The sequence below is a fragment of the Scyliorhinus canicula genome, chromosome 1 (genome assembly GCF_902713615.1).
Source record: "Scyliorhinus canicula chromosome 1, sScyCan1.1, whole genome shotgun sequence".
In the NCBI taxonomy this organism is placed as follows: domain Eukaryota; kingdom Metazoa; phylum Chordata; class Chondrichthyes; order Carcharhiniformes; family Scyliorhinidae; genus Scyliorhinus; species Scyliorhinus canicula.
This window is the reverse complement of record NC_052146.1, coordinates 221143645-221167681: the sequence shown is the minus strand read 5'-3', so window position 1 is coordinate 221167681 and position 24037 is coordinate 221143645. Positions and strand designations below refer to the sequence as shown.

Below are 24037 nucleotides of genomic sequence, written 5' to 3'. Positions count from 1 at the left end.
AGCCCTCAAACCTGATCGACTGGAACTCGACCCACAGGATGCAGAGGCGAAAGAAATCTTTTCACACTGGCTCAGATGTTTCAAGGCCTACCTGGCTGAAGCAAGCACTACAGAAACTACGGAGGAGCAGAAACTCAGCCTACTGCACACAAGGGGGAGCCATCGTATCTCTACTCAACTTAATTGTACCAACTTATATACGGAGGCCCTGGTTCTGCTCGACAGAATGTACATGAGGCCCGTCAACGAGGTCTACACGCGTCACGTTTTTACAACTCGCCGTCAGCGCCCCACAGAATCGCTAGAAGAATTCCTGTGCGATTTAAAAGCCTTATCCCGGGACTGTAATTATCAAGCTGTAACTCCTGCCGAACACAGGGAACTCGCTGTCCGAGATGTATTCGTTGCAGGCTTCAGGTCCAACTACGTGCGCCAGCGGTTGCTTGAGAAGGGGGCCCAAAACTTAGAAGACACTGTAGAACTCGCCACAACTATGGAGGTCTCGTTCCGCAGCCTCACCTCGTTCCCTGCGGACCCCACGACCCTGTCATGGGCCCCCGACTAGCAACTGCCCCAGGCCTGCGCCGCACGGCCACCCAGCCACTATACTGCACCAGCGAGCCACCTTTGTGGACAGCACCATCACCCGCAGCAGCACTACCCGGTCCGCAACGCGACCTGTCGCAAAGGACACTATGCCAGAGTATGTCTGGTGAAGAAAGCTCCTGCCCCAAACTCTCTCGCAGCCCAGAGCACTCGCTCCCCGAACTCGCAGACCCGCAGGACCCGTAACGCTGCGGCCTGTACTTCAGCTCCGACCCCAACCACCACGTCCGACCCATGGGGGCTGCCATCTTGGCAACCCCCCACCATGCGGCCGGTCACGTGCGACGCATGGGGGCCACCATCTTGGATGCCATCTTCCTCGCCGCCCGCCAGGTGCAATCCACGGGGGCGGCCATCTTGGGCTCCATCCTCTCCCAACTCAGAAACTCAAATCGAAGACTGCGACCTCAGCGGGCATTCATCACGGGGCCACTCCAGCATAGCTGATCGAGCCGCCGACTACCCGCAACTCAATGCGGTCACGTTGGACCAGTCGCGTCCGAAACACTTCCGCAACTCGATGATGACCATTAAAATCAACGGGTACAGTACACGGTGCCTCTTCGACTCCGGGAGCACAGAGAGCTTCGTACACCCAGATCTGTTAAGATGCTGTCCGCTCCCCGTTTTTCCAGCACGGCAAACTATCTCCCTCGCTTTGGGCTCCCACTCTGTTCACCTCCAAAGGCGCACCATCGCGACTCTAACGATCCAAAGCACTAGCTACTCGAATTTGCAGCTATACGTCCTGCCCGAACTCTGCGTCCCACTCTTACTGGGACTAGATTTCCAGCGTAACCTCAAAAGTCTCACACTCAGCTTCGGGGTACCCCTACCCCCACTCACTATCTGCAGCCTAGCGACGCTAAGAATCTCCCCCCCTTCACTCTTTGCCAATCTCACTCCAGACTGTAAACCCGTAGCCACTCACAGCAGGCGATACAGCCTGCAGGACAGGGTATTTATCAGAACCGAGGTCCGGAGGCTCCTATGTGAGGGGATCATAGAGGCCAGTAATAGCCACTGGAGAGCTCAGGTGGTGGTCGCCAAGACCGGGGAAAAATTCCGCATGGTAGTGGACTATAGTCAGACCATGAATCGGTGCACACACTTCGATGCGTACCCCCTCCCCAGGATTGCAGACATGGTGAATCAGATCAGCCAGTATCGTATTTTCTCCATGGTGGACCTGAAGTCTGCATACCACCAGCTCCCAATCCGCCCGGAGGACCGCCACTACACGGCGTTCGAGGCCGATGGCCGCCTCTTCCATTTCCTCCGGGTTCCCTTTGGCGTCACGAATGGGGTCTTGGTGTTCCAACGAGCAATGGACCGAATGGTGGACCAGTATGGGCTGCGGGCCACGTTTCCGTACTTGGATAACGTCACCATCTGCGGCTATGACCAGCAGGACCACGATGCCAACCTCCATCGATTTCTCCAGACAGCCCAGAAACTCAACCTCACTTACAACACGGAGAAATGCGTTTTCCGCACGACCAGACTAGCCATCCTCGGCTATGTCGTGGAAAACAGAGTCCTGGGCCCCGACCCTCTCCCTCATTGTCCCAGGGCCCTCAAAAGGTGCCTGGGATTCTTCTCGTATTATGCCCAGTGGGTCCCTCAATATGCGGACAAAGCCCGCCCATTATTTAAGGCCACACTCTTCCCTCTATCGGATGAGGCTCGTCAGGCCTTCACTCGGATCAAGGAGGACATCGCCAAAGCGGCCATGCGGGCAGTGGATGAATCCGTCCCTTTTTAGGTAGAGAGCAACGCCTCAGAGGTCGCTCTCGCAGCCACATTGAATCAGGCAGTCGCCTTCTTTTCCCGAACCCTCTCCGCTTCGGAACTTCGACACTCCTCGGTCGAAAAGGAAGCACAAGCCATTGTGGAGGCTATACGACACTGGAGGCACTACCTCGCAGGTAGAAGGTTAACCCTCATCACCGACCAAAGATTGGTTGCCTTCATGTTTGACAACTCTCAAAGGGGCAAAATTAAAAATGATAAAATCCTGAGGTGGAAGATCGAACTCGCCATCTACAAGTACGATATTATGTATCGACCGGGGAAGCTCAATGAGCCCCCAGATGCCCTGTCCCGCGGTACGTGCGCCAGCGTGCAAAATGACCGCCTGAAAGCCATCCATAATGACCTCTGCCACCCGGGGGTCACCCGGCTCGCCCACTACGTCAAAGCCCAAAATCTGCCTTTCTCCATTGAGGAGGTAAAAGCCATCACCAGGGACTGCCCGATCTGTGCGGAGTGCAAACCGCACTTCTATAGACCAGACAGGGCCCACCTGGTAAAGGCTTCTCGGCCCTTTGAACGCCTCGCTATCGATTTCAAAGGGCCACTCCCCTCGACTAGTCGGAATGTGTACTTCCTGAATGTCATCGACGAGTTCTCCCGCTTCCCCTTTGCTATCCCGTGCCCCGATATGATCTCCCACACAGTCGTAAGGGCCCTGCACACTGTCTTCACCCTGTTTGGTTTCCCCAGCTACGTACACAGCGACAGGGGTTCGTCCTTCATGAGCGACGAGCTGCGTCAGTACCTGCTCGACAAGGGCATCGCCTCGAGCAGGACTACCAGATACAACCCCAGGGGAACGGGCAGGTGGAGAGGGAGAATGCGACGGTCTGGAAGACCGTCCTACTGACCCACCGGTCCAGGAAGCTCCCGACCCATTGGCAGGAGGTCCTCCCCGACGCGCTCCATGCTATTAGGTTCCTCCTATGTACGGCCACCAACCAGACCCCTCACGAGTGGCTATTTGTTTTTTCCAGGGGCTCTACCATGGGGGCTTTGCTCCCAGCATGGTTGAAGACACCGAGCCCAGTACACCTCCGGGAGTACATCAGGGCACTCAAAACTGACAAACTCGTAGAAAGAGTGCTCCTACTCCACTCAAACCCCCAATACGCCTTCATAGTGTACCCTGATGGCCGTCAGGACACTGTATTCCTCCGGGACCTAGCGCCTGCAGGATCTAATCCCACCACTACCACCGCCGAGGTACCCCTCACACTACACCCCACCCAACCTACCGTGCCCCACGCCCCCGCACCTACCGGTTCGCTACACATGTTCAGCGCACCCTCGCCCACAAGCTTCCAGCGCTCACCACCACCAGTCGAACCAGGCGGGTACGAAGCTCGGACAGCGTCACCCCCAGAGCCCACCATCGTACCCCAACCAACCGTTATTGTCCAGCCACCGGAAGAGGCTGCAACTCTGGTGCTCCGCCGATCACAAAGGACAACTCGGCCACCGGACAGACTCAATTTGTAGACCCATCACCCCCGCCGGACTTGATTTTTTTCACAGGGGGTGAATGTGGTGAATTATAAACCTCAGTAATTCACACTGTATTGTACCACATGTATTGAGCCTGTACTCTGTACCGGATTGTGTGTAATCGCGCGGCCCTGCCAATAGGGGGAGATGAGGAGTTTGTACTGGGCTCCACCCTTGGCTCCTCCCCCAGCCGGAAGTATAAAGATCAGTGCTGTGAGCCTGCTGCCAGTTCATCTTGAGTTCATCTCGTCACAGGCAGGCTCTGTTGTAAGACGATTAAAACCACTGTTCACTTCTAACCACGTGTCGCGTGAATTGATGGTGATCGGTGAGGGCGCCCAGAACCAGGGGTCACAGTCTAAGGATATGGGCTAAACCATTTAGGACTTATGTGGGGAAATCTTTTCACCCAGAGGGTGGCGAGCCTGCGGCTAAAACATTCTGCACTGGCAGAATTCTCCGTTGCTTTGGCAGCACACCCACACCTGAGGATTTCCCGACGGCACGGGGCTGCCCACAATGGGAAATCCCACTGGCTGGCTGGCGGGGTGGAGAATCCCGCTGTGGGCCGGAATCCGCGCGGTGCAGCAGGACGGGGAATCCCGCCTCTATGTTTTTCAGAAGGAGCTAGATATAGCTCCTGGGTCTAAAGGATCAAAAGATATGGGGGGGAAAGTGGGAAAAGGTTACAAAGTTGGATGATCAGCCATGATCATAATGAATGACAGAGCAGGCTCGAAGGGCCAAATGGCCTCCTCCTGCTCCTATTTCCTATGTTTCTACAGAACCACCCAAAGTTAGCTATTTTATCTTGTTTTTTTCAGATGGTTCACAGCACAGGACAATTGTCCAGGAAAGGCTAGTGCTTCTGGACAATTGCCATGTAAATGCTTACCTGGCAAGTTCCAAGAGCAATTCCCACTACATCCTTGGGATACCCCCCAAATCTGATGGGGGACCCCAGAGTTATGGCCCAATATATTGCAGTATGAAATGAAATGAAAATCGCTTATTGTCACGAGTAGGCTTCAACGAAGTTACTGCGAAAAGCCCCTAGTCGCCACATTCCGGCTCCTGTCCGGGGAGGATGGTACGGGAATCGAACCGTGCTGCTGGCCTGCTTGGTCTGATTTAAAAGCCAGCGATTTAGCCCAGTGAGCTAAACCAGCCCCACGCAAGTAAATGAAATGCTGCATTTCCTTCTCGGTGAAAGTGTTTTCTGTATCCTTGTTCTTCAAATTAATTTTGTTGTGTAAAGTCCCCATCAGTAAAAACTACAACAGATACTGGAAGAAATGAGCAATGTCGATTAAAGCACTTGGCTGATAATTTCTCACGTTACCAAACACATTTTGCTTTATGCTTCTAGGCGTCAGGGTTGGACCCATTCCTTGTCTCATTGTTAAAATTGGTAAGCTTGTCGCTATGTTCAATCGTGTAGAAGATGAATCATACTAATGCTAAAATAAGATTTGATAAAACAGAGCTGATTTGATCCTTGCTTTGTCTTAAGACTAGCTCAGCACATGTAACCAAGCCTGTTTTCATTCTAATATACTACATATACAATTTATTAGCTGGCACAGCAGCCAGTTCTTTCAGCTGGACAAACTACATCTGAAACACATTCATTCTGGTCGACGTCCTCGTCCACAAACACATTTTTCTCTGCAGAACTTGGCATACTTTTACAGTGTGCTAATTCAAACCGAAGCAGAAAACAAGCACAAAACCAGAAAACAGAAGGAATTGTGCAAATCAGCAGTATCAATTAGCTGAAGTTGTGAGGGTTGACTGAGATCACTAGTAAGATCCCACTGATATTAAAGCCAGTAGAACAAAGAACAATACAGCACAGGTACAGGCCCTTCGGCCCTCTAAGCCTGCGCCGACCATGATACCTGCCTAAACTAAAACCGCCTGTACTTACAGAGTCCGTATTCTTTCATTCCCATCTATATTTGTCTAGATGTTCCTTAAATGCCATTATCATACCTGCTCCCACCACCTCCCCAGGCAGCGCGTTCCCTATATTTACACCATCTGTGTAAAAAAAAGTAATTGCCCTCTTTGCAGTTAGTCCATACAAACGGTTCTAAAACAGTTTCATGTTACTTACTTAGGACATACAAATTGGACTATTTTGACACATATTAAAAATAGTGAAGGCAAAGTACTAAATTGAAAAAAAAAAAGGACATCTGGGGCGCAATTCTCCCCCCACACCGGGTGGGAGAATCGCAGGGGCGCCGGGCGAGTCCCACCACGCCGCGGCGACACCCGCACGTGATTCTCCCCCCCCCCCCCCCCCCCCCCCCCCCAACCAAACCGGCGCGGCTAAATTTACGGCTGGCTGCTCGGAGAATCGGCGCTCGCCGTTCCTAACGGGCGAGCGGCGATTCTCCGGCCCGGATGGGCCGAGCGGCCTGCCCAATACGACGTGTTCCCGCCGGCGCCGACCACACCTGGACCTGGTTACTGCCGGCGTGAACAGCGTGGGAACGCTGCGGGGGCGGCCTGTGGGGGGGGGGGATCCAGCACCTGGGGGGCGCTCAAAACGGGTCTGGCCCGCGGTCGGTGCCCACCGATTGGTGGGCCGGTCTCTCTTAAGGATGCACTCCTTTCCACCGCTGCCCCGCAAGATCACTCCGACATTTTTTGCGGGCCGCGTAATTTACACGGCGCCAAGGCCCGGCGTACGTAAATGACGCGGCGCCACTCCTAGCCCCCCGGGTGTGGGAGAATAGGGGGCGAGGAGCGGCTTCCCACGCCGGAGTGAAACACTCCGGTTTTCACTCCGGCGTCGGCACTTAAGGCGGATTTCTCCGCTCCCGTGAAAAATCGGGAAGGTCGTTGTGAACTCGGCTGCCGAGAATGACGCGCCTAAGTGACGTCAGCCGCACATGCGCAGGTCAGCCGTCTCCAACCCGCGCATGCGCGGCTGACGTCACGACGGCTGACAGCTCAAACCCACGCATGCGTGGTTGCCGTCTTCCCCTTCACTGCCCCACAAGACGTGGCGGCTTGATCTTGCGGGATGGCTGAGGGGAAAGAGTGCATCGTTTTGAGACGCCGGCCAGACGATCGGTGGGCACCGATCGCGGGTCAGTCCCCTCCCGAGCACGGTCGTGGTGCTCACTCCCCTCTCCGCCCCCCTACAAGCTTCAATCCCTGCCGCCCATGTTCACGACGGCAGCGACCAGGTGTGGTTGCCGCCGTCGTGAACCGGTCGCGAACGGCAGGCTGCTCGGCCCATCCGGGTCGGAGAATCACCAGTCGCCGTGAAAAACGGCGAGCGGCGATTCTTCCGAGCGGGGGGTGGGAGAATCGCGGGGGGCGCAATTCTGAGTCGTGAGTCGCCCAGCCCTCCCGCGACTCTCTCACCCTGCGTGAGGAGCAGAGAATCACGCCTTAGTCTCCCGTTGGGAGAATCCCGCCCCTGGTCTTTCACCTCAAGAACATTAGAATTTTTACACATCACAGAGATGCCCAGCGAGAGGAAAGTTAAAAAATGCAGCACAAAAAAGGAAGCCATACCCAGGCAGTACCTTCTTTAATGGCTAAAGCATCCAGTGAATCCCATTCTGTGGAAGCTGTTACCATCATGTCAAGTTCCATCCCTGAAGATTCTTCTATTGAAGAAAGGCAAAGTTGTGCAAAAAATATTAGTGAGAATTTGTATTTCTGTAAATCAATGTAAAATGCCACTCTCCCCTGAAATCATGCTGCTTGCTGTTAATCACCAATCATAGAATTTACAGTGCAGAAGGAGGCCTTTCCGCCCATCAAGTCTGCACCGACCCTTGGAAAGAGCACCCTGTTTAAGGCCATATCTCCACCCTATCCCCGTAACCCCACGTAACCAATGCTGTAGTATGTTCCATAAAATCTCTACAATACAGGAGGCGGCTATTCGGTCCATCGAGTCTGCACCGACCCTCTGAAACAGCATAGAACATAGAAAAATACAGCACAGAACAGGCCCTTCAGCCCACGATGTTGTGCTGAACTTTTGTCCTAGATTAAGAACAAATTAATCTACACCCCATCATTCTACCGTAATCCATGGACCTATCCAATAGCCGCTTGAAGGTCCCTAATGTTTCCGACTCAACTACTTCCACAGGCAGTGCATTCCATGCCCTCACTACTCTCTGGGTAAAGAACCTACCTCTGACAGCCCCGCTATATCTTCCACCATTCACCTTAAATTTATGTCCCCTTGTAATGGTTTGTTCCACCTGGGGAAAAAGCCTCTGACTGTCTACTCTATCTATTCCACTGATCCTCATCCTTCTCCGTTCTAATGGGAAAAGGCCGAGCACCCTCAACCTTTCCTCGTAAGACCTACTCTCCATTCCAGGCAACATCCTGGTAAATCCCCTTTGCACCTTTTCCAAAGTTTCCACATCCTTCCTAAAATGAGGCGACCAGAACTGCACACAGTACTCCAAATGTGGCCTTACCAAGGTTTTGTGCAGCTACATCATCACCACTTGACTCAGGTCCTCTCCCCACCCTATCCCATAGCCTAATTTGCACATACCTCGATGCTAAGGGGCAATTTAGCATGGCCAATCGACCTGACCTGTACCTCTTTGGACTGTGGGAAGAAACTGGAGTATCCAGAGGAAACACACGCACACACAGGGAGGAAGTGCAAACTCCACACAAAGAGTCACCTGAGGCCGGAATTGAACCCGAATCCCTGCCGCTATGAGGCAGCAGTGCTAACCACTGTGCTAACGTGCACAATTCCTCTTTGTGCTCTTAACAAAGGTATTAAGTAAATTCAAGAAACAATCTCCCTGCATAGCAGAAATGGAATTTAATTCAGGCGCTATTAGAATTTAGATTTTTCATCCTTTGCAGATCACTTTATACGTTCACAGTGAAGCTGCACTCAGTTGCATGCACAAAGACAATTTATTGAATATTACCAGCACAACTACATAAAAATATTCCTTAATGGGAAAGTTACCGTGCCTTCTTGTAAAATGCCTCTATGATACAATATTATTCACTGAGAAAGAATTTTTCCTTGTTCAAATGAAAACAAAAATGTTGGAAATACACAGCAGGCCTGTCGGTACTTATACAGATTCAACGTGGTAGCTTCTCTGGGTAAATTATTGTTAACTGCTCCTGACTGACCTTATTTATTATTTCCAGCATTTTGTTTCCAGTCTATGATTTCCAGCTTGTGCAGTTTCTATTTATTTATATATGTTTATTCAATTTTAAAGAACATTTATTGACATTAAACTAAAGCCTTGATGATGATTTTCAGGGTGCGTCTTGTAAATCTAACGAGTCTAACACAGCTTTCCTATCTAACTTCAGTTCCCTCCCAATTAATCAGCCTCTGAAGACGGATAAGTGAACAATTATAATTTGCACTGTTAATTAAGTTTCGCAATTACAAATAATAAGCAGATTTATGCAACTTTCTTGCCATTTGAAAGCTCCTTTGTATTTGAATATTAAAAAGCCTTGAGCTAACATTTCATTCGCTAACTTCATGCTCTCTGTGTGAAGTAGTGTTCAGAGAGACTGCTGATCAGGAAAAAATAACTTGGAGCCTTGGACTTCCCGTTGATTAATTGACTTGGACTGAAAGAGTTGCAACATCTCATTGCTGGAATATGTGAATATTACAGTGTTCTGGAAAAAATTCCGCGATCACTTCAGACATCTCAATTGTAAGCACTGATTTTACTGCACCAAATAAACATTCTCCCAAATTAAGAAATGTTGCATGTTACAAATCAACACTTTAACTTTGGGAACATGATAAAACAGAATACATAATGTTTGATTGCTGAATTATATATTTTTTGCAGTCTGTTATCACATACTCCCCTATGGCCAAGGATCACGTTGTTTTAAACAGACTACATTGCTATTTAATGAAACCAAGCCACAATCAAAAGACATTGTGCAGTACATTACTTTTCTGAATGCTGCACAGTTGATTACATTTTGGATTTGGACATGTTTGCCCTTTAAAGAATATGCAGTATTAATATGATTTTATGTTTTCCTCATCTATGTGACTTTGCTGCATGAATAAATCAAAGGTTGCCATGTCTCCCTGTTTTGAAAAAAAATGAATTGAAATGAAAATTGCTTATTGTCACGAGTAGGCTTCAATGAAGTTACCGTGAAAAGCCCCTAGTCACGACATTCCGGCACCTGTTCGGGGAGGCTGGTACGGGAATTGAACCGTGCTGCTGGCCTGCCTTGGTCTGCTTTAAAAGCCAGTGATTTAGCCCAGTGTGCTAAACCAGTTTTCAGGTTTATGCTATGACTCAGAGCACATGACAGATTAAACTGGCAGAGATTAGGCACAATTCAGCGGACATAAAACAAAGTGAAAATGAAATGAAATGAAAATGGCTTATTGTCACGAGTAGGCTTCAATTAAGTTATTGTGAAAAGCCCCTAGTCGCCACATTCCGGCACCTGTTCGGGGAGGCTGGTACGGGAATCGAACCGTGCTGCTGGCCTGCTTGGTCTGCTTTAAAAGCCAGCGATTTAGCCCAGTGAACTAAACCAGCCCGCTTTCGGGCGCATTTAGTGGGGTGTTTCTCAGCAGCGGCAGCGCTGAGATTCACTGCGCTATTCTATTCACCGGCACCTTGCCGGTTTTTTGGGCCTCAGGGCGTTTCTCCTCATTGAAGCCATACTTTAGCAGGACAGACACCTCGCAGATCGGGGCGCCATTTTGACCGTCTGTCCCGATCTCTATACCCTCTCCTTTCAGGCCCTCTACACCCCTCCCCCTGCTTTCAGGTATTTTAACACCCCCCCCCCCCCCCCCCCAACCTTTATGTGGTCCCTGGAATCCCCTTTCACTATCCCCCTCATGAACAGGCCCTCCTCCCGGTCCTGACCCCGGCAGAGCCAATCTGGTACCCGGGCACCTTGGTACTGCAGGCTGACATCCTGAAAGTGCCACAAGGACACCCTGACCATGCCATGGTGGCACTGCCAGGGTTCCGGCTGCTGGGGAAGTGCCAGGGTACAACCCTGCCTCGACCACTCGGGGGGGGGGGGGGGGGGGGGGGGGGGTCTGTAAATCGCGCCCCATACCTAGTCTCCTCAATAAACATACATGGCTCAAGTGCCCATTTTGCTCAGAATCAGCTCCTGGAATATGTTTGTCTCCGCCCACTCAGAGATTAACGTACTGAGTACAAGTTACAAGACTATGTTTCTTGTGTGGAAGTTCTCTCTATGGGACCATGGATACCGTGTATCCAATTTTCCAGTGCTTTGATTTTGAGACCATCTCAAAAGGCCGCATTGAGCTCTATACTCACTAATTGGACTTGAACGCGGCTCTATGCTAGAGCAGCTGTTCAAAATTTGACTTGATTGTGAAGTCTGAGATTAATGAAAACAGCCAGTTACTTAAAGAACAGATGTAACAAGATGTTAAAGATAAACTCAATTCCAATCATTACAGCACAAGGGTAATGGAGTGTTATTATTAAGTTGGGATAATATTGAGTAACTTGAGTTAATGGAACAGGCCATTCCAAGACTCTCCTGAACTCCAGGAGTGTTAATTCACGTTTCGATTACCTTTTTAAGTCATATGCTTTATTAAATTTTATTTTAATATTGACAATCTTGTGACCAATCTCATTTATCATTTTTAAGGGACTTTTTCCTCTTTCTTCTCTCCATTTATTGACTTCCGTTTGCTTTCTGGTTCATATCAGTGACCGATTGATCAAAAGGGCCCTTTATCTTCCCAATCCTATTACATTGCCAGGTAATCAAGGTCCAATGATGATTTATGCCAATCGTGTTCACATATGGGGAGATGGTGGCATTGTCATTAGACTAGTAATCCAGAGACTGAGGACAAGACCCGGGGACACGGGTTCAAATCATTTGAAGGTGGGAGAGGGTGGGAATGAATCTGTCCTGAGTAAATTGGCAGGTAAAATTGTAATGGAACAATGGGAGATGTTTCAGGTATAATTGAAGTGTATCGCCATGAGGACAATGCCACGAGGAGAAAAAGTAGGGCGTTCAAAGATAGAGCTTGCTCTGTGGTTATGAAAGAGATGGAGAATAAGATCAAGCAGAAAATGGGTTCATAAGGTACAAGAGCAGAGAGGCCTGGGGGTGTATGTGCACAAATCATTGAAGATAGCAGGGAAAATTGAGAAGTAGTTAAAAAAAATGTGGGATCCTGGCCTTAATAAATAAAGGCATAGGGTTCAAAAGCAAGGAAGTTATGACGAATCTTTACAAAACAGTGGCTCAGCCAACTCTGGATATCATACTCTAGAAAGGATGCAAAAATGTTTTATAATAATAGTACCAGGGATAAGTTATGTGGACAGATTGTAGAGACTTGAGTGGAGAGGATGTTGAGAGGAAATTTATAGATGTATTCATGTATTGTGCAGGATTGGACAGTGTAAAAGAGAGAAATTTCTCCCATTGGCCAAAGGATCAAGAACCAAAGGACACATTGATTGGCAAACAACTAGATGTGACATAAGGAAAAATATTTAACACAGCAAGAGGGTTTTGGAAGGAAATTCAGTTATAGCTTTCTGAAGGGAGTTGGCTAAGCAGCTGATGATAAAAAATAACAAGACTATGGAGAAAAAGCTGGAATTAGGCTAGTTGACCTGCTCGTGCAGAGAGCCAACATGACCTGATGAGTCAAATGGCCTCTGTCTATGCAGTAATCGTTCTGTGATTCAAGTAGCAGTCTCCAGAAGTCCCTTTAAGGGCCACAGGTTTGGCTGCCAATTGACCGAGAATGCTAATCGCAGTATGCAGATAAGCCACACATTTGACCTCAGATGGGTAGTAAGCCTCCTATTTGCATATGGAAAGGGTCAACAAGGGCATCAGCTCCATGCTCTGGTGCCTGTGCAGGAGTAGTTACCAAAATGGCAGGTTTTGCACTTCCAGTGAACGGGTGCACATACATAAGCCATTGTATTTAAACATATCTAAAGTATTGGCAGCACCATCTGGGACAAGATTTCTTATGCCCACCATTCAAAGAGTTGATGACAGCAGCCGTGCAGTCATTTTGAAGTTGGGTCTTCCAACCCTCGCTCAGGTGCAAGTCCCGCCTCAGAGGGTTGCCGGCATATCAGATTGGCTAGCAGTTGTATAGTCCTGGAAGTGGCGGCAGTGGCATGGACTGGGATTATAAACAGTATCCAGATTCAAATTCCAAACCGAGGTAAATGTGGGGGTTCTCATGACAACTCGGGGAGGTGAATCCCAGGGTGGGTTAGGAGAGGGTAGGGTGGGGTCTTTATGGATAGGCCAAGGGTGGGAAGGGATGGCACTCGCTGGGCAGACCTTGGACTGGGCTGCCCAATGTGGAAATGGGGTGGTCCCTTTATGGAGTCGTCCCCATTCTCCCCTCATTACCACTCATGCAGAGTGAGCTGCCAGACTTTGCCTGAAACCCCCTTCCCCCATAACCCTCTACCAGCCTCAAAATTGAGGTTGGGCAAGAATGTAGCTTTAAGTAGCAATTAAGGGCCTCAATTAGGGTGAAGGTGGGCAAGCTACCCCATGAGCCTCGCCCAAACCACATAAAAGTACAGACGGGTTGGGGTGGGCAGGAGGGCAGCAGAAAGGCCACCCAAGAATTTTATGGGCCCCCCTGCCTGCAAGCCTGTTGTTAAGAGGACCATAAAATTCTTCCCCCGGAAAAAAATGGCTTGTGACCTGTTGGATTCCTTGCCTGCTGGGTTCAGCACATTGTTCTGAACTTTTTCTTTCCTAGTTGTCAACACGTCTATTCAGTTGGGTTGATTCATAATTCTAGTGATTCCCATACTGTGTATTTTTTCTTATGTTAATCTGCACTACCACTCCAGAAGATAATGCTCTCAATTCATAGAATGAATTCACAGTGCAGAAGAGGCCCTTCGGCCCATCGAGTCTGCACTGATGCATGAAAGGCCCTCACCTGCCCACCTAATTCCACTTGCCAGCACTTGGCCCATTGCCTTGAATATTATGGCGTGCCAAGTACTCAACGGAATCAATTAAACAAAGTAGCCCTTTCCAAGCTGTGCCTGCAATACTTACCAACTGGATATTAAATCACAGGCATGTATTGCTAACATGCATCTCATCAGGGATAAACCAAAGATAAATATTCCAAAGCTAATTTCAGCAGCATTTTGACATATGCCCTTCATTTGGAAAACTGCATTTACAACATTGAATAAAACGCCCAATAGTTCTTACCTTCAGTGAAGCATTCAACGATATTAGCCAGACCTAGTATAGGATAACCATCTTCATTCAATCTTATATTACTGCCCCTGGGACATTTTGGAATGACAGTAGTAGGCTTGGCTGTTAACTTTGTTGTAGTTGGCTGTGCTGTGGTACTTGTGGTTGTTGCAGCCGTGGTTGTGGTTGTTGCAGCCGTGGTTGTGGTTGTTGCAGCCGTGGTTGTGGTTGTTGCAACCGTGGTTGTGGTTGTAGTAGGTGCAACTGTCGTTTCTAATTGGCGGAACAATCCAATGACGGGCTTGCCTCCCACTGACAAAACTGGCTTACCTTTTGGGTCAAGTAAAGGCTTACTATCTCGCCCATGTCCAAACAGGGGTAACCCATCAGGACTCAAGATTGGGGATCCTTGTTGATCTTTAATATTAAAATGAAACAGAAAACTGCCAGTCATACGAGTGCATGGTATTAAATGCCTTTTTTGGTTGATTATTCATTCATGAGATATTTGCATTGTTGGCAAGACCAGAAATAATTGCCCATTCCCAATTGCAATTTAGAAGGTGACGGTGGCAGCTCTGAGTGAACAATACCAAATGTGCTAAGAATTATGCTAAGAAAGAATTTAAGATTATCAGCCAGACATGCTGACTTACGCTTGTAAGGATCCTTCTGTTTAATCCCTGTTCCCCTTTCCTCCTTTTATTTTCCTATTTGCTTTTGCCATCTTTTGGTCCATGGATGGTTAATGCCTTTAAGACCAAGCTTCTTGGGCAGGATTCTGTGATCCTGAGGCTAAGTGTTGACGCTATCGGAAACGGCATTGCGTTTCTCGACGGCATCAATACGGCCGTAGGATCAGCAATTCTGGCCCCTACAGGGGACCGGCACGGTACTGGAGCGACCCACGCCACTCCAGCTGCTGATTCCGGCATCAACTGGGCACCGCGGGGTCTGCGCATGCGCAGTGGCTCCCTTCAACGCGGCAGCCCTGACGCAACATGGCGCAGGGCTACAGGGGCCGATGTGGAAGAAAGGAGGCCCTGGTGGGACCCAATCGTGGGCCAGACCACATCGGACCCCCTCTTCCCCCCCCACAGGCTGTCCTCCCGACCCTTCCACGCTCAGTTCCCACCGGCTGACAGCACGTGTGGACAGCTCCGACGGGACTCGGGTTTTTCACAACGGCCACTCGGCCCATCCCAGGCCGCGAATCGGCAGGGGGGGTGCCACGTAGAGCGGCCCCCGACCAGCGCCGCGCCAATCATGCTGACGCCAATGGCGGCGATTCTCCGAAACGCGTGCCGGCGTCGGGGCGGCGTGGCGCGATTCACGTCGGTCGCGGGGATTCTCCGGCCCAGCCCCGGGCTGAGAGAATCCCGCCCCTTACCTTTAATTTAAACACAGGAAGCTCCAGCATGATGTGCTGTTTGATCTGACATCAGTGATGACCTGGACTGACTGGCTTGGCAGGTGGCCAATGAGATATTCCCAAGAACCGGGTTCTCCTCGAGGAGGAGGCAGTGATGGGTTCTACTGTCACTGGAATGTTCGTCAGGGGGGGCAGATTTTACTTTTGTTTTGGTCAGAAACTGGAGGATCACAGTCCTGATCTCACTCTCTCATCTAATGTATTCTTTCTGAAGACGCAAAGTAAAGACCTTTCTCTCTCCACAGCCAGATTGAGCTGCAAGGAGATTCAGCCCAGCCACTGGCTGCAGGCAGGGTCAGTTATTTAAAAAACTTTTTTAAACCTCGTGTGGGGAACTCTGTTCCTATCTCAGTGAGGCTGTTGGTCATTCTGGTGGAGTTGGAAACAAGAAAGAATTAAACAGGCCTGAGGCGAACCCTCTGAGTGAAGGCCCAGGTTTGGGGCAGCACGGTAGCATGGTGGTTAGCATAAATGCTTCACAGCTCCAGGGTCCCAGGTTCGATTACCGGCTGGGTCACTGTCTGTGCGGAGTCTGCACGTCCTCCCCGTGTGTGCGTGGGTTTCCTCCGGGTGCTCCGGTTTCCTCCCACAGTCCAAATATGTGCGGGTTAGGTGGATTGGCCATGCTAAATTGCCCGTAGTGTCCTAAAAAGTAAGGTTAATGGGGGGATTGTTGGGTTACGGGTATGGGGTGGATACATGGGTTTGAGTAGGGTGATCATTGCTCGGCACAACATCGAGGGCCGAAGGGCCTGTTCTGTGCTGTACTGTTCTATGTTCTAGGTTAATGAAAGTTAAAGTGAATCCCCAGAGGGAATTCAAGCCTGGGAGTCTGACTAAATGCTCTTGCCATAAGGTGCTCGTTAGCAATCCAACCAGTAGTTTCAATTACTCTGCGAACTGGGAGGACAGCCTGCTATAATGACCCCAACCTCAGAAACAAGGACATTCATCACTTTCTTTTCATCTTAATCCTTGTTATTTTTACCCCTCCCCCTCTGTGTTCATCTGCATTGTGTGCGTTTGGGTAGAGGGTAGGACAGTAAAAAGGGGGAGGTAGATTAGCTAGCCGTTAGTCCATTATAATTATTACATACTTCAACTTTGTTCCTGTTTCAAATAAACAGTTATTGTGTTCAACCTATAAACCTGGTGGTTATAACTTATTGAGTAGTCAAGGGGCCAAAGATTCTGCAAACTTTATACAAATTATTGGTTACTTCACTTGTGTTGGAACTCCAGGATCTGTGGGCCTGGAATTGACTGAGCACTCACCCAGGGTGTCGGAACACACTTGGTAGAGGCCAAATATATTCATACACAGGTCTCTCTGAAAACAGAAAGAACATATCCAGGCATTGCACCTTTTTCAATTAAACAAATGTGTGGAAGACAACTATCATCTGGTGCATTCCCCAATCACTATTGACTCATCTTTTTTGAATTTAAGCAAATGTTTGGGAGTAAGTGTTCCCTGGTGCTTTTTCCATGGCAATGCCTTGACCAGATTCCACTTGCCAACCGATAAGCACCATTTTCTAATGCAGTATAAATTATTGTCCCCTTTGAAATTTGGTATTCTTGTGACGGTTCTGATGAGAGCAAGAGGAAGAGCTTCGACAGGGTTATTCTTTTGTCAGCACTATATCTATTAATTATCACATACTAATAAGAATTACTTTTCCTTACGCAATCAAATCTATCTTAAAGGGCTTAGGAATTGCACTAACCTAGTACAGTTCGTCCATCTACTCCCAGTTGTATTTGGAGGGGCTTTCCCTCTGTATCCTGGAGGATTTGTCCTTCAGGGTTCATCAGTATTCCTCGATCAAGATCTACAATCTGTTTTAAAGGGGGGAGAAAAAACAATTATGTCACAATAGGAACGCTTGTCCAAAGAGCTAATAAGAATGTTTTACAATTGATATGAGTCTGACATTGTTAATTTGACATTTGTATGATCCAGTTGCATAAGATATACTCAACCCATTTAGTGTCCTGAGGTCCAGCGATGACCCTACGCCCAGTTGCCTTTTCATTACCACCTCTGTTAGTTGAAACTTTGCTCCCTCTGTCAGCTGTTAAATTTGGTCTCCCACTTTTCCCTGTGATTTGACACAACATTTAACTTCATTAATGTATGATATTTGCTGAAAATCTATATTTAAGATGGATCTCGTCTCCCGTATTTTTAATCTCTGGGAAAATCAATATAAAATATGCCTTCTTTCTTTCCCTGAACCTAATCTTGCACATGGTCTGAAAAGGAGGCAGGGTGTGCTCACAAATGTCTACCATTCCCAACTTTACCTGAATTGAGTTGATCATTCATGTACATTGCTGTGCATGAAAACTGAAACATAGCAACACAATTCGGCCTTCCAGCCCTTGGACCAAGTAAATTAGATTGTGGTTGATCTGTATCTCAACTCCATGTACCATCCTTGGTTCTGTAACCCCCAATATCTCTGCCTGAGAAAAACCCATCAATCTCAGTTTTGAAATTTTCAATTAACTTTTTAAGGGGAGAAGTTTATTTTAGCCTGCACGAAACCAAGCTCAATGCCGCTTTCTCTGGACTTCCCCACTAAAGGAAATAATTTCTCACTATCTACCACATCAATTCCGTTAATCATCTTAAATACCTCAATCAGATAACTCCTTAACGTTGCTCTTACATTTTTAAAACCATTTTTATAACTCCAAGCCAACCATTACAAATACTTAAAGGGATACATTCCCTGCTGGAAATCTAAAATAAAAACAGGAAATTCTTAAAACACTTGGGTAAGGCAGCATCTGTGGAACAAGGAATAGAATTTGTATTTCATGATGCTATCTCCCCTACATTGAGGAAATCAAACACAAATTCAATCATTAATTTGCTGAACATCGCTAGCAGTCTGCAAGGATGGTCCTGAGCTTTTGATTACCTCTTTAATTCTCAACCCACTTCCACTCTAATCCTGACTTCTGTCTTTGGCTTAAGCATTTCAATTGAAACTTAAATTAAGTTCAAGGAACGATACCTCATCTTTCTACTAGGCATTCTGATGTCTTCTGACCTTGAGAAAGCTGTAAATCGCAGCCACTGTTCCTATTTTCTCAAACAGCGGCTAGGAAATGGAGGATGGTTACCGGGAATAGTGAGTAGTGGATGTGGGGGCTAGTATTTAGGATGGGGATTCCCTATATGTACACATGACCAGCAAGATGATCTGCATCCCCAAGGTCACATTAATGCAAGTTTCTTCTCTTTGCTAAATCTTCCAAGCCTTCCTTCCCCAATACTATTTTACTGTAGGCACTTAACACCTGCTCTGGGCTCATTTTTGTTTCTTTACTTGTCCTTTTTTAACTTTCACAATCATTCCTTTTGTTACTGAATCACTCTCTTTTCTTCCACCCTATCACAGACATTTCCACTTTGTTCCTTCCTCCTTCCTTCTGCCTCTTTTCCTGGCACTGCTTCTGCATCAAATCCATTAATTGTTTAACGTTAAAGATTATCCCATTTTGGTGGACAATCATAGACCTTTTTCTCTTCCCAAAGATGCTGCAAGCCCTCCCGAGTGTTTCCAGCCTATTCGGTTTTTATTTTGTGCATACTTACATTGATCTGGAGGAGACTTTCCAAATTTTCGAAATCTTCCTGAACGTAAAAGGTCTCCTATGCTAGCTGACCTGGAAGGAAACCGTGTTCTTATCCCTGGGAAACGTTGCTGAGGTGAAGATGGGGAAAGTGGACGTGATGCAGGAAGTTGTGGTGAGGATGGAGAGAAAGGTCGTCTTCCAGCTATTTCCTTTGAGCCTGAAGGAAATGAAGACGCTTGTAGTCTGGAATGTTTTGAAGATGGCAGAACATGTGATGAAGGAATAGATTTGGTCACAAAAGAGGTAACTGATTTTTTTGGCGGACTGGTTACAAGTTCTCTGTTGGCACCATTGCGACTTAAATAGGAATTTGCTAGTTTATCTAGATGAGAGGGATCCTGTGAAGATGAAGAGGAGGTAGTTCGTAATGGTACTGAAGAGAAAGATGGCTTACTTTTATTGTCGGGTATTTTAGCATTGGCAATGCTGGAAGTGGAAAGTTGATTTGATGGCAAAAATGAACGCAAGTCTCCTGAAGATGCAGAGGAGGAGGAGTGGGCTGATGAAGACTGACGGGACGAAGAAGAATCAGAGGAAGAAATTGGTTTTCTTTCAGTGCTTGATGTCCACATGGCATTAGAGAGACTAGAACCTGTGTTCGGATTTAATAATGAAAATTTATCTGAATTTCCTGAGGGTGCAGAAGAAGACTGAGCTGATGAAGATGGACGGTGCTGAGAGGAACTACTGGAAGTAATTTGTTTTCTTGCAAAGGAAGACGACAATATTTGCTTTCTATCAGGACCAGATAATACCTTTTCATTACTGGAATGTGTGCGAGGATCTGCCAATGAAGATCTATGATTTCCTAATGATGATGAAGACGAGGATAAGACAGAAGGAGAAGGATTAGATCGTGATAAAAGTGTGTTTTTTGGGTTGCCAGCCACAAGCCTGGTCCGAACAAAACTGGACCCGGATAAAGGATTTCTTTCTGAAGCCGAGTGCGATGAAGATGTGGAAACTGGTTTCTTATCATGATCACTGATCGCTGTTCTTCTATTAGAACTAGGCCAAGACAGGGAAGATGCAGTGTGAGAAGATCGTGAATTTGAAGCTGTCCTTGTGAATGGTATCGGGTCAGGAACAGAGGATGACTTCGGTGACTGGAAAATTGAGGTCTGTCTACTCAACATTGAATTATGGTTAGATTTCTTCAACTCTATTAAAATACGACTCTTATGTTTTTTCTTTCCTTCTTTGGCTTTCTCTTCCACCTTTTCTTCACTTTCCTTTTCTTTATCTTCCTCTGAAAACACAGAAGTAGATCTTGCAGCAGGATAAACTGATGAAGTCAGAAGTTTAGACCGATCTCGGCTTGGCTCTTGTGTTTCATTCGGTGTCTGAACGGGTGATGATCCAGAAGTGAGTGGTTTTCTAAGAGTCACTTTGGAATTCGGTATTCTTAGCCGAGTTGGATTTTTATTGGATTGGATTGCAGACGAGGTAGATCCTGTTCTAGTTAGCAGTTGACTGCTCCTCCTGGAATTTGTAGCTGAATGTTTCAATGGTGTTGAGGGAGGGGCAGGAGGAATTAACGACGAAGAGGAGAAAGTCACTTTTTGAGCTGTTTTTGTATCAGAACCAGAAGACTGCAGCGATGGTGAACGGGAGACAGGAAAGGGAGAGGAAGGTTTTCGCAGACTTGGTCTGAAACCAGAGATGGGTTTAGAAACAGCTGAGAAAGATGGCAGGCTTGATGAAGGGATTGTGGGTAAGGGCTGGGAGACTGAAGAGAACTCCAATCGTGGAGAAATTTGAGGTTTGTCTTGAGTCCTATGTTGGGAAGTTGCAGCAATATTGCCTATCAAGAAAATCAGAGCATATTGTTGAATATAAATGTTAGCTTTCTGCAAGACTAAATATGCAAACTACTTTTGCAATTAAATAATTAAACAGCTGATTAAGGATATAAAAAATTGCAGAAGGGCATAGCCATGCTCTATCTTTCAATTAGAGATTGCGTTCTTTCATTTTTCTAAAATTGGAATGCAAAGCAAACATTCAAACAAAGAGGTTGGAAACTCAGAAATAGTGCAGCAAATGATGCACAGAAAATGACAACTAATGTTGCAAAGGATACGAATTCAAATTTCCACCTCAAAATGATTACAGGGCTTCGATTGAAATGTGAATAGTTTAAGTTATAAAATCTGATGCGGAAGAAATGGATCATGACTTATTTTACAGACTACACCTCATGGGTGAAGGACTGCCAACACTATAAATCGCTTACCTCTTCTACACTAACTGTCTCCTGCCAACTTAGAATGCATTTTCCTTTTCTTTAATAACCTTGGGTTTTAAGAGAACACAGAGAATATAAACTGTAACAAATAATTAGAACAAACAAATGAGCTAAAATACTTTTGATGGATCAACTCCTACTTTTAATCCATTCCTCGATCCCTCTGCTTGTTGAGTCATTGCCAATATCCACCTACTGTGGTAACTAGCTCCAGGACAGTGCAGCACCACTACATACCCTGCTGAATTACTTCATGTACATGTGCCTAAACAAACTAACTTCTCAAAATATCTGTTCACTTGATTTAGGAAAGCATTGATGGTGTTGGATATATTGTACATTATTGGGATTATCAAAGGGATGGTTAGAGCTGAAACCTCAGGTCCCAGCAGCAATATTAACTTCTTACACTGTCGGTATCTAGTATAAAGAACTGGCTCAGGGCAAATTGGTCCCTTTCATCGGCGGGACATTTTAGGAAAAAGCAACATAATAATAATAATCTTTATTGTGACAAGTAGGCTTACATTAACACTGCAATGAAGTTACTGTGAAAAGCCCCTAGTCACCACATTCCGGCACTGTTCGGGTACACAGAGGGAAAATTCAGAACGTGCGTGGGAGGAAACCGGAGCACCTGGAGGAAACCCATGCAGACACAAGGAGAAAGTGCAGACTCCGCACAGACAGTGACTCAAGTCGGGAATCAAACCGGAGACCCTGCAGCTATGAAGCGACAATGCTAACCACTGTGCCACAGTGCTGCCTTATGATGTGCCCTAAATATGAGGCAAATGGGACACTGAACAAGGTTAACCATCCAACAATGCTCACCCAGTGCTTCAGCCACCACCCATCATATTATTGGAATCCATGGGCGAAATTCTCCCCTACCTGGCGGGGCGGGGGGTCCCGGCATAGCGGAGTGGCGCCAACCACTCCGGTGTCGGGCCTCCCCAAAGGTGCGGAATTCTCCGCACCTTTAGGGGCTAGGCCCGCGCCGGAGTGGCTCCCGCTCCGCCGACTGGTGCCAAAACTGGCGGCAATGGTCTTTGGCGCTACGCCGATCGGCGTCGGGGCTGGCCGAAAGGCCTTCACCGGTTGGCGTGAGTCCGCGCATGCGCCGGAGCGTCAGCTGCCGCTAACATCACCACCGGCGCATGCGTGGTGGAGAGGGTCTCTTCCACCTCCGTCATGGTGGAGGCCGTGGCGGCGGCAGAAGAAAAAGAGTCCCCCCCCCCCACCACGGCACTGGCCCGCCCGCCGATCGGTGGTCCCCGATCACGGGCCAGGTCACCGTGGGGGGCACCCCCCCGGGGTCCAATCGCCCCGCGCCGCCCCCCCCCCCTCCCCCCAGGACCCTGGGTGCCCGCTTGCGCCGCCAATCCCGCCGGCACAGAGGTGGTTTAAACCACGTCGGTGGGAGAGGCATGACAGCGGCAGGACTTCGGCCCATCGCGGGCCGGAGAATCACCGCTGGGGGCACGCCGATCGGCGGGGCACGCCGATCGGCGGGGCGCGATTCCCGCTCCCACCGATTCCCTGTGGGGGGTCGGGGAATTCTGCCCCATGTCTCTATTACATATGGCCTTGCTTGTCCCCAATGTAATAATTTTTAATGTTGTCTTGATATTTGAACAACAAAGGCGATAACTTGGCTGACTGAAATTTGTCCATTGCCTTCACAATCCTGAATGTTTTATAGGATCCGGAATTGGTCGTACAGCCCATCGAGCATGCTCCGCCATTCAATTACATCACGGCCGATTATTGTCTTCATCCCCACTTTCCCATACAATCCTACATCGCCTTTTGTCATTAATATCCAGAAACGTATCAATTTCTGTCTTGAACATTTTTAATGGTTGAGTCTCCACTGCTCTCAAGGGTAGGGAATTCCAAAGTTTCATCACCCTCTGAGGGAAGATGTTGCTCTTCATTTCATCTTAACTGCATAAGACTTCAATGAATAAATGACCTACCCCTTACTGTGTCCTCTTCTTTGAGGCTTGCCAGTCAGTGGAAATGAGGTCACCTCACAGGCTGCTCTTTCCCAAACTACTCAAGCCCAAAATTCAAAGGCTTACATATACATGCTTCAAATTTCTAATATTTATCATGAACATTTCACAATATCCTTTCCCTTGATGCTAATTTTCTTTAAATTTGTCTAAATCCAGTAGGTAATCATAAATGAAACTTCAGTACATGCGTATTTTAATGTTTTTAATTTAATTGCTGTGTAAAACTGAAAGTTTAAAAGTTTCTATAGTCAGCTAAAGAAAACGCAACAGGCTAAAAATTCTGATTCTTGACAGTCTGTGATTTTCTGCCTTATGTTTACAATTAAACTAAAATTCAAGCACGGCAAAGCAATCACATATTATTAAATGTATAAGCAGAGATCCACTGTACAAGATTTACAAAACAGTGCACCAGAACAAAGCTTTTGGGTGGGACATTGTGCAAGAACATTGGTCTCGTCATCCGAATGCTGACATGCATGCCCTTGCTCTACACCAGCCGTTTTTATTTAAGGTAATGTTTATTCTTAA

The 24037-nt window shown here is 47.6% G+C and overlaps 1 protein-coding gene across 2 annotated transcripts in view; it reads right to left on the bottom strand.

Moving 5' to 3' along the window:
• fndc1 (fibronectin type III domain containing 1) overlaps positions 1-24037 on the bottom strand; it is a 251208-nt gene that overhangs the window by 62664 nt on the left and 164507 nt on the right. For both annotated transcript variants that reach the window (XM_038808240.1, XM_038808250.1), the window contains 5 exons: positions 19194-21038; positions 17567-17685; positions 17311-17422; positions 14161-14565; positions 7458-7541 (listed from right to left, as the gene is read on the bottom strand). In XM_038808240.1, coding sequence (XP_038664168.1) covers positions 7458-7541; positions 14161-14565; positions 17311-17422; positions 17567-17685; positions 19194-21038 — 2565 coding nt within the window. The remainder of the gene's footprint in view (positions 1-7457; positions 7542-14160; positions 14566-17310; positions 17423-17566; positions 17686-19193; positions 21039-24037) is intronic.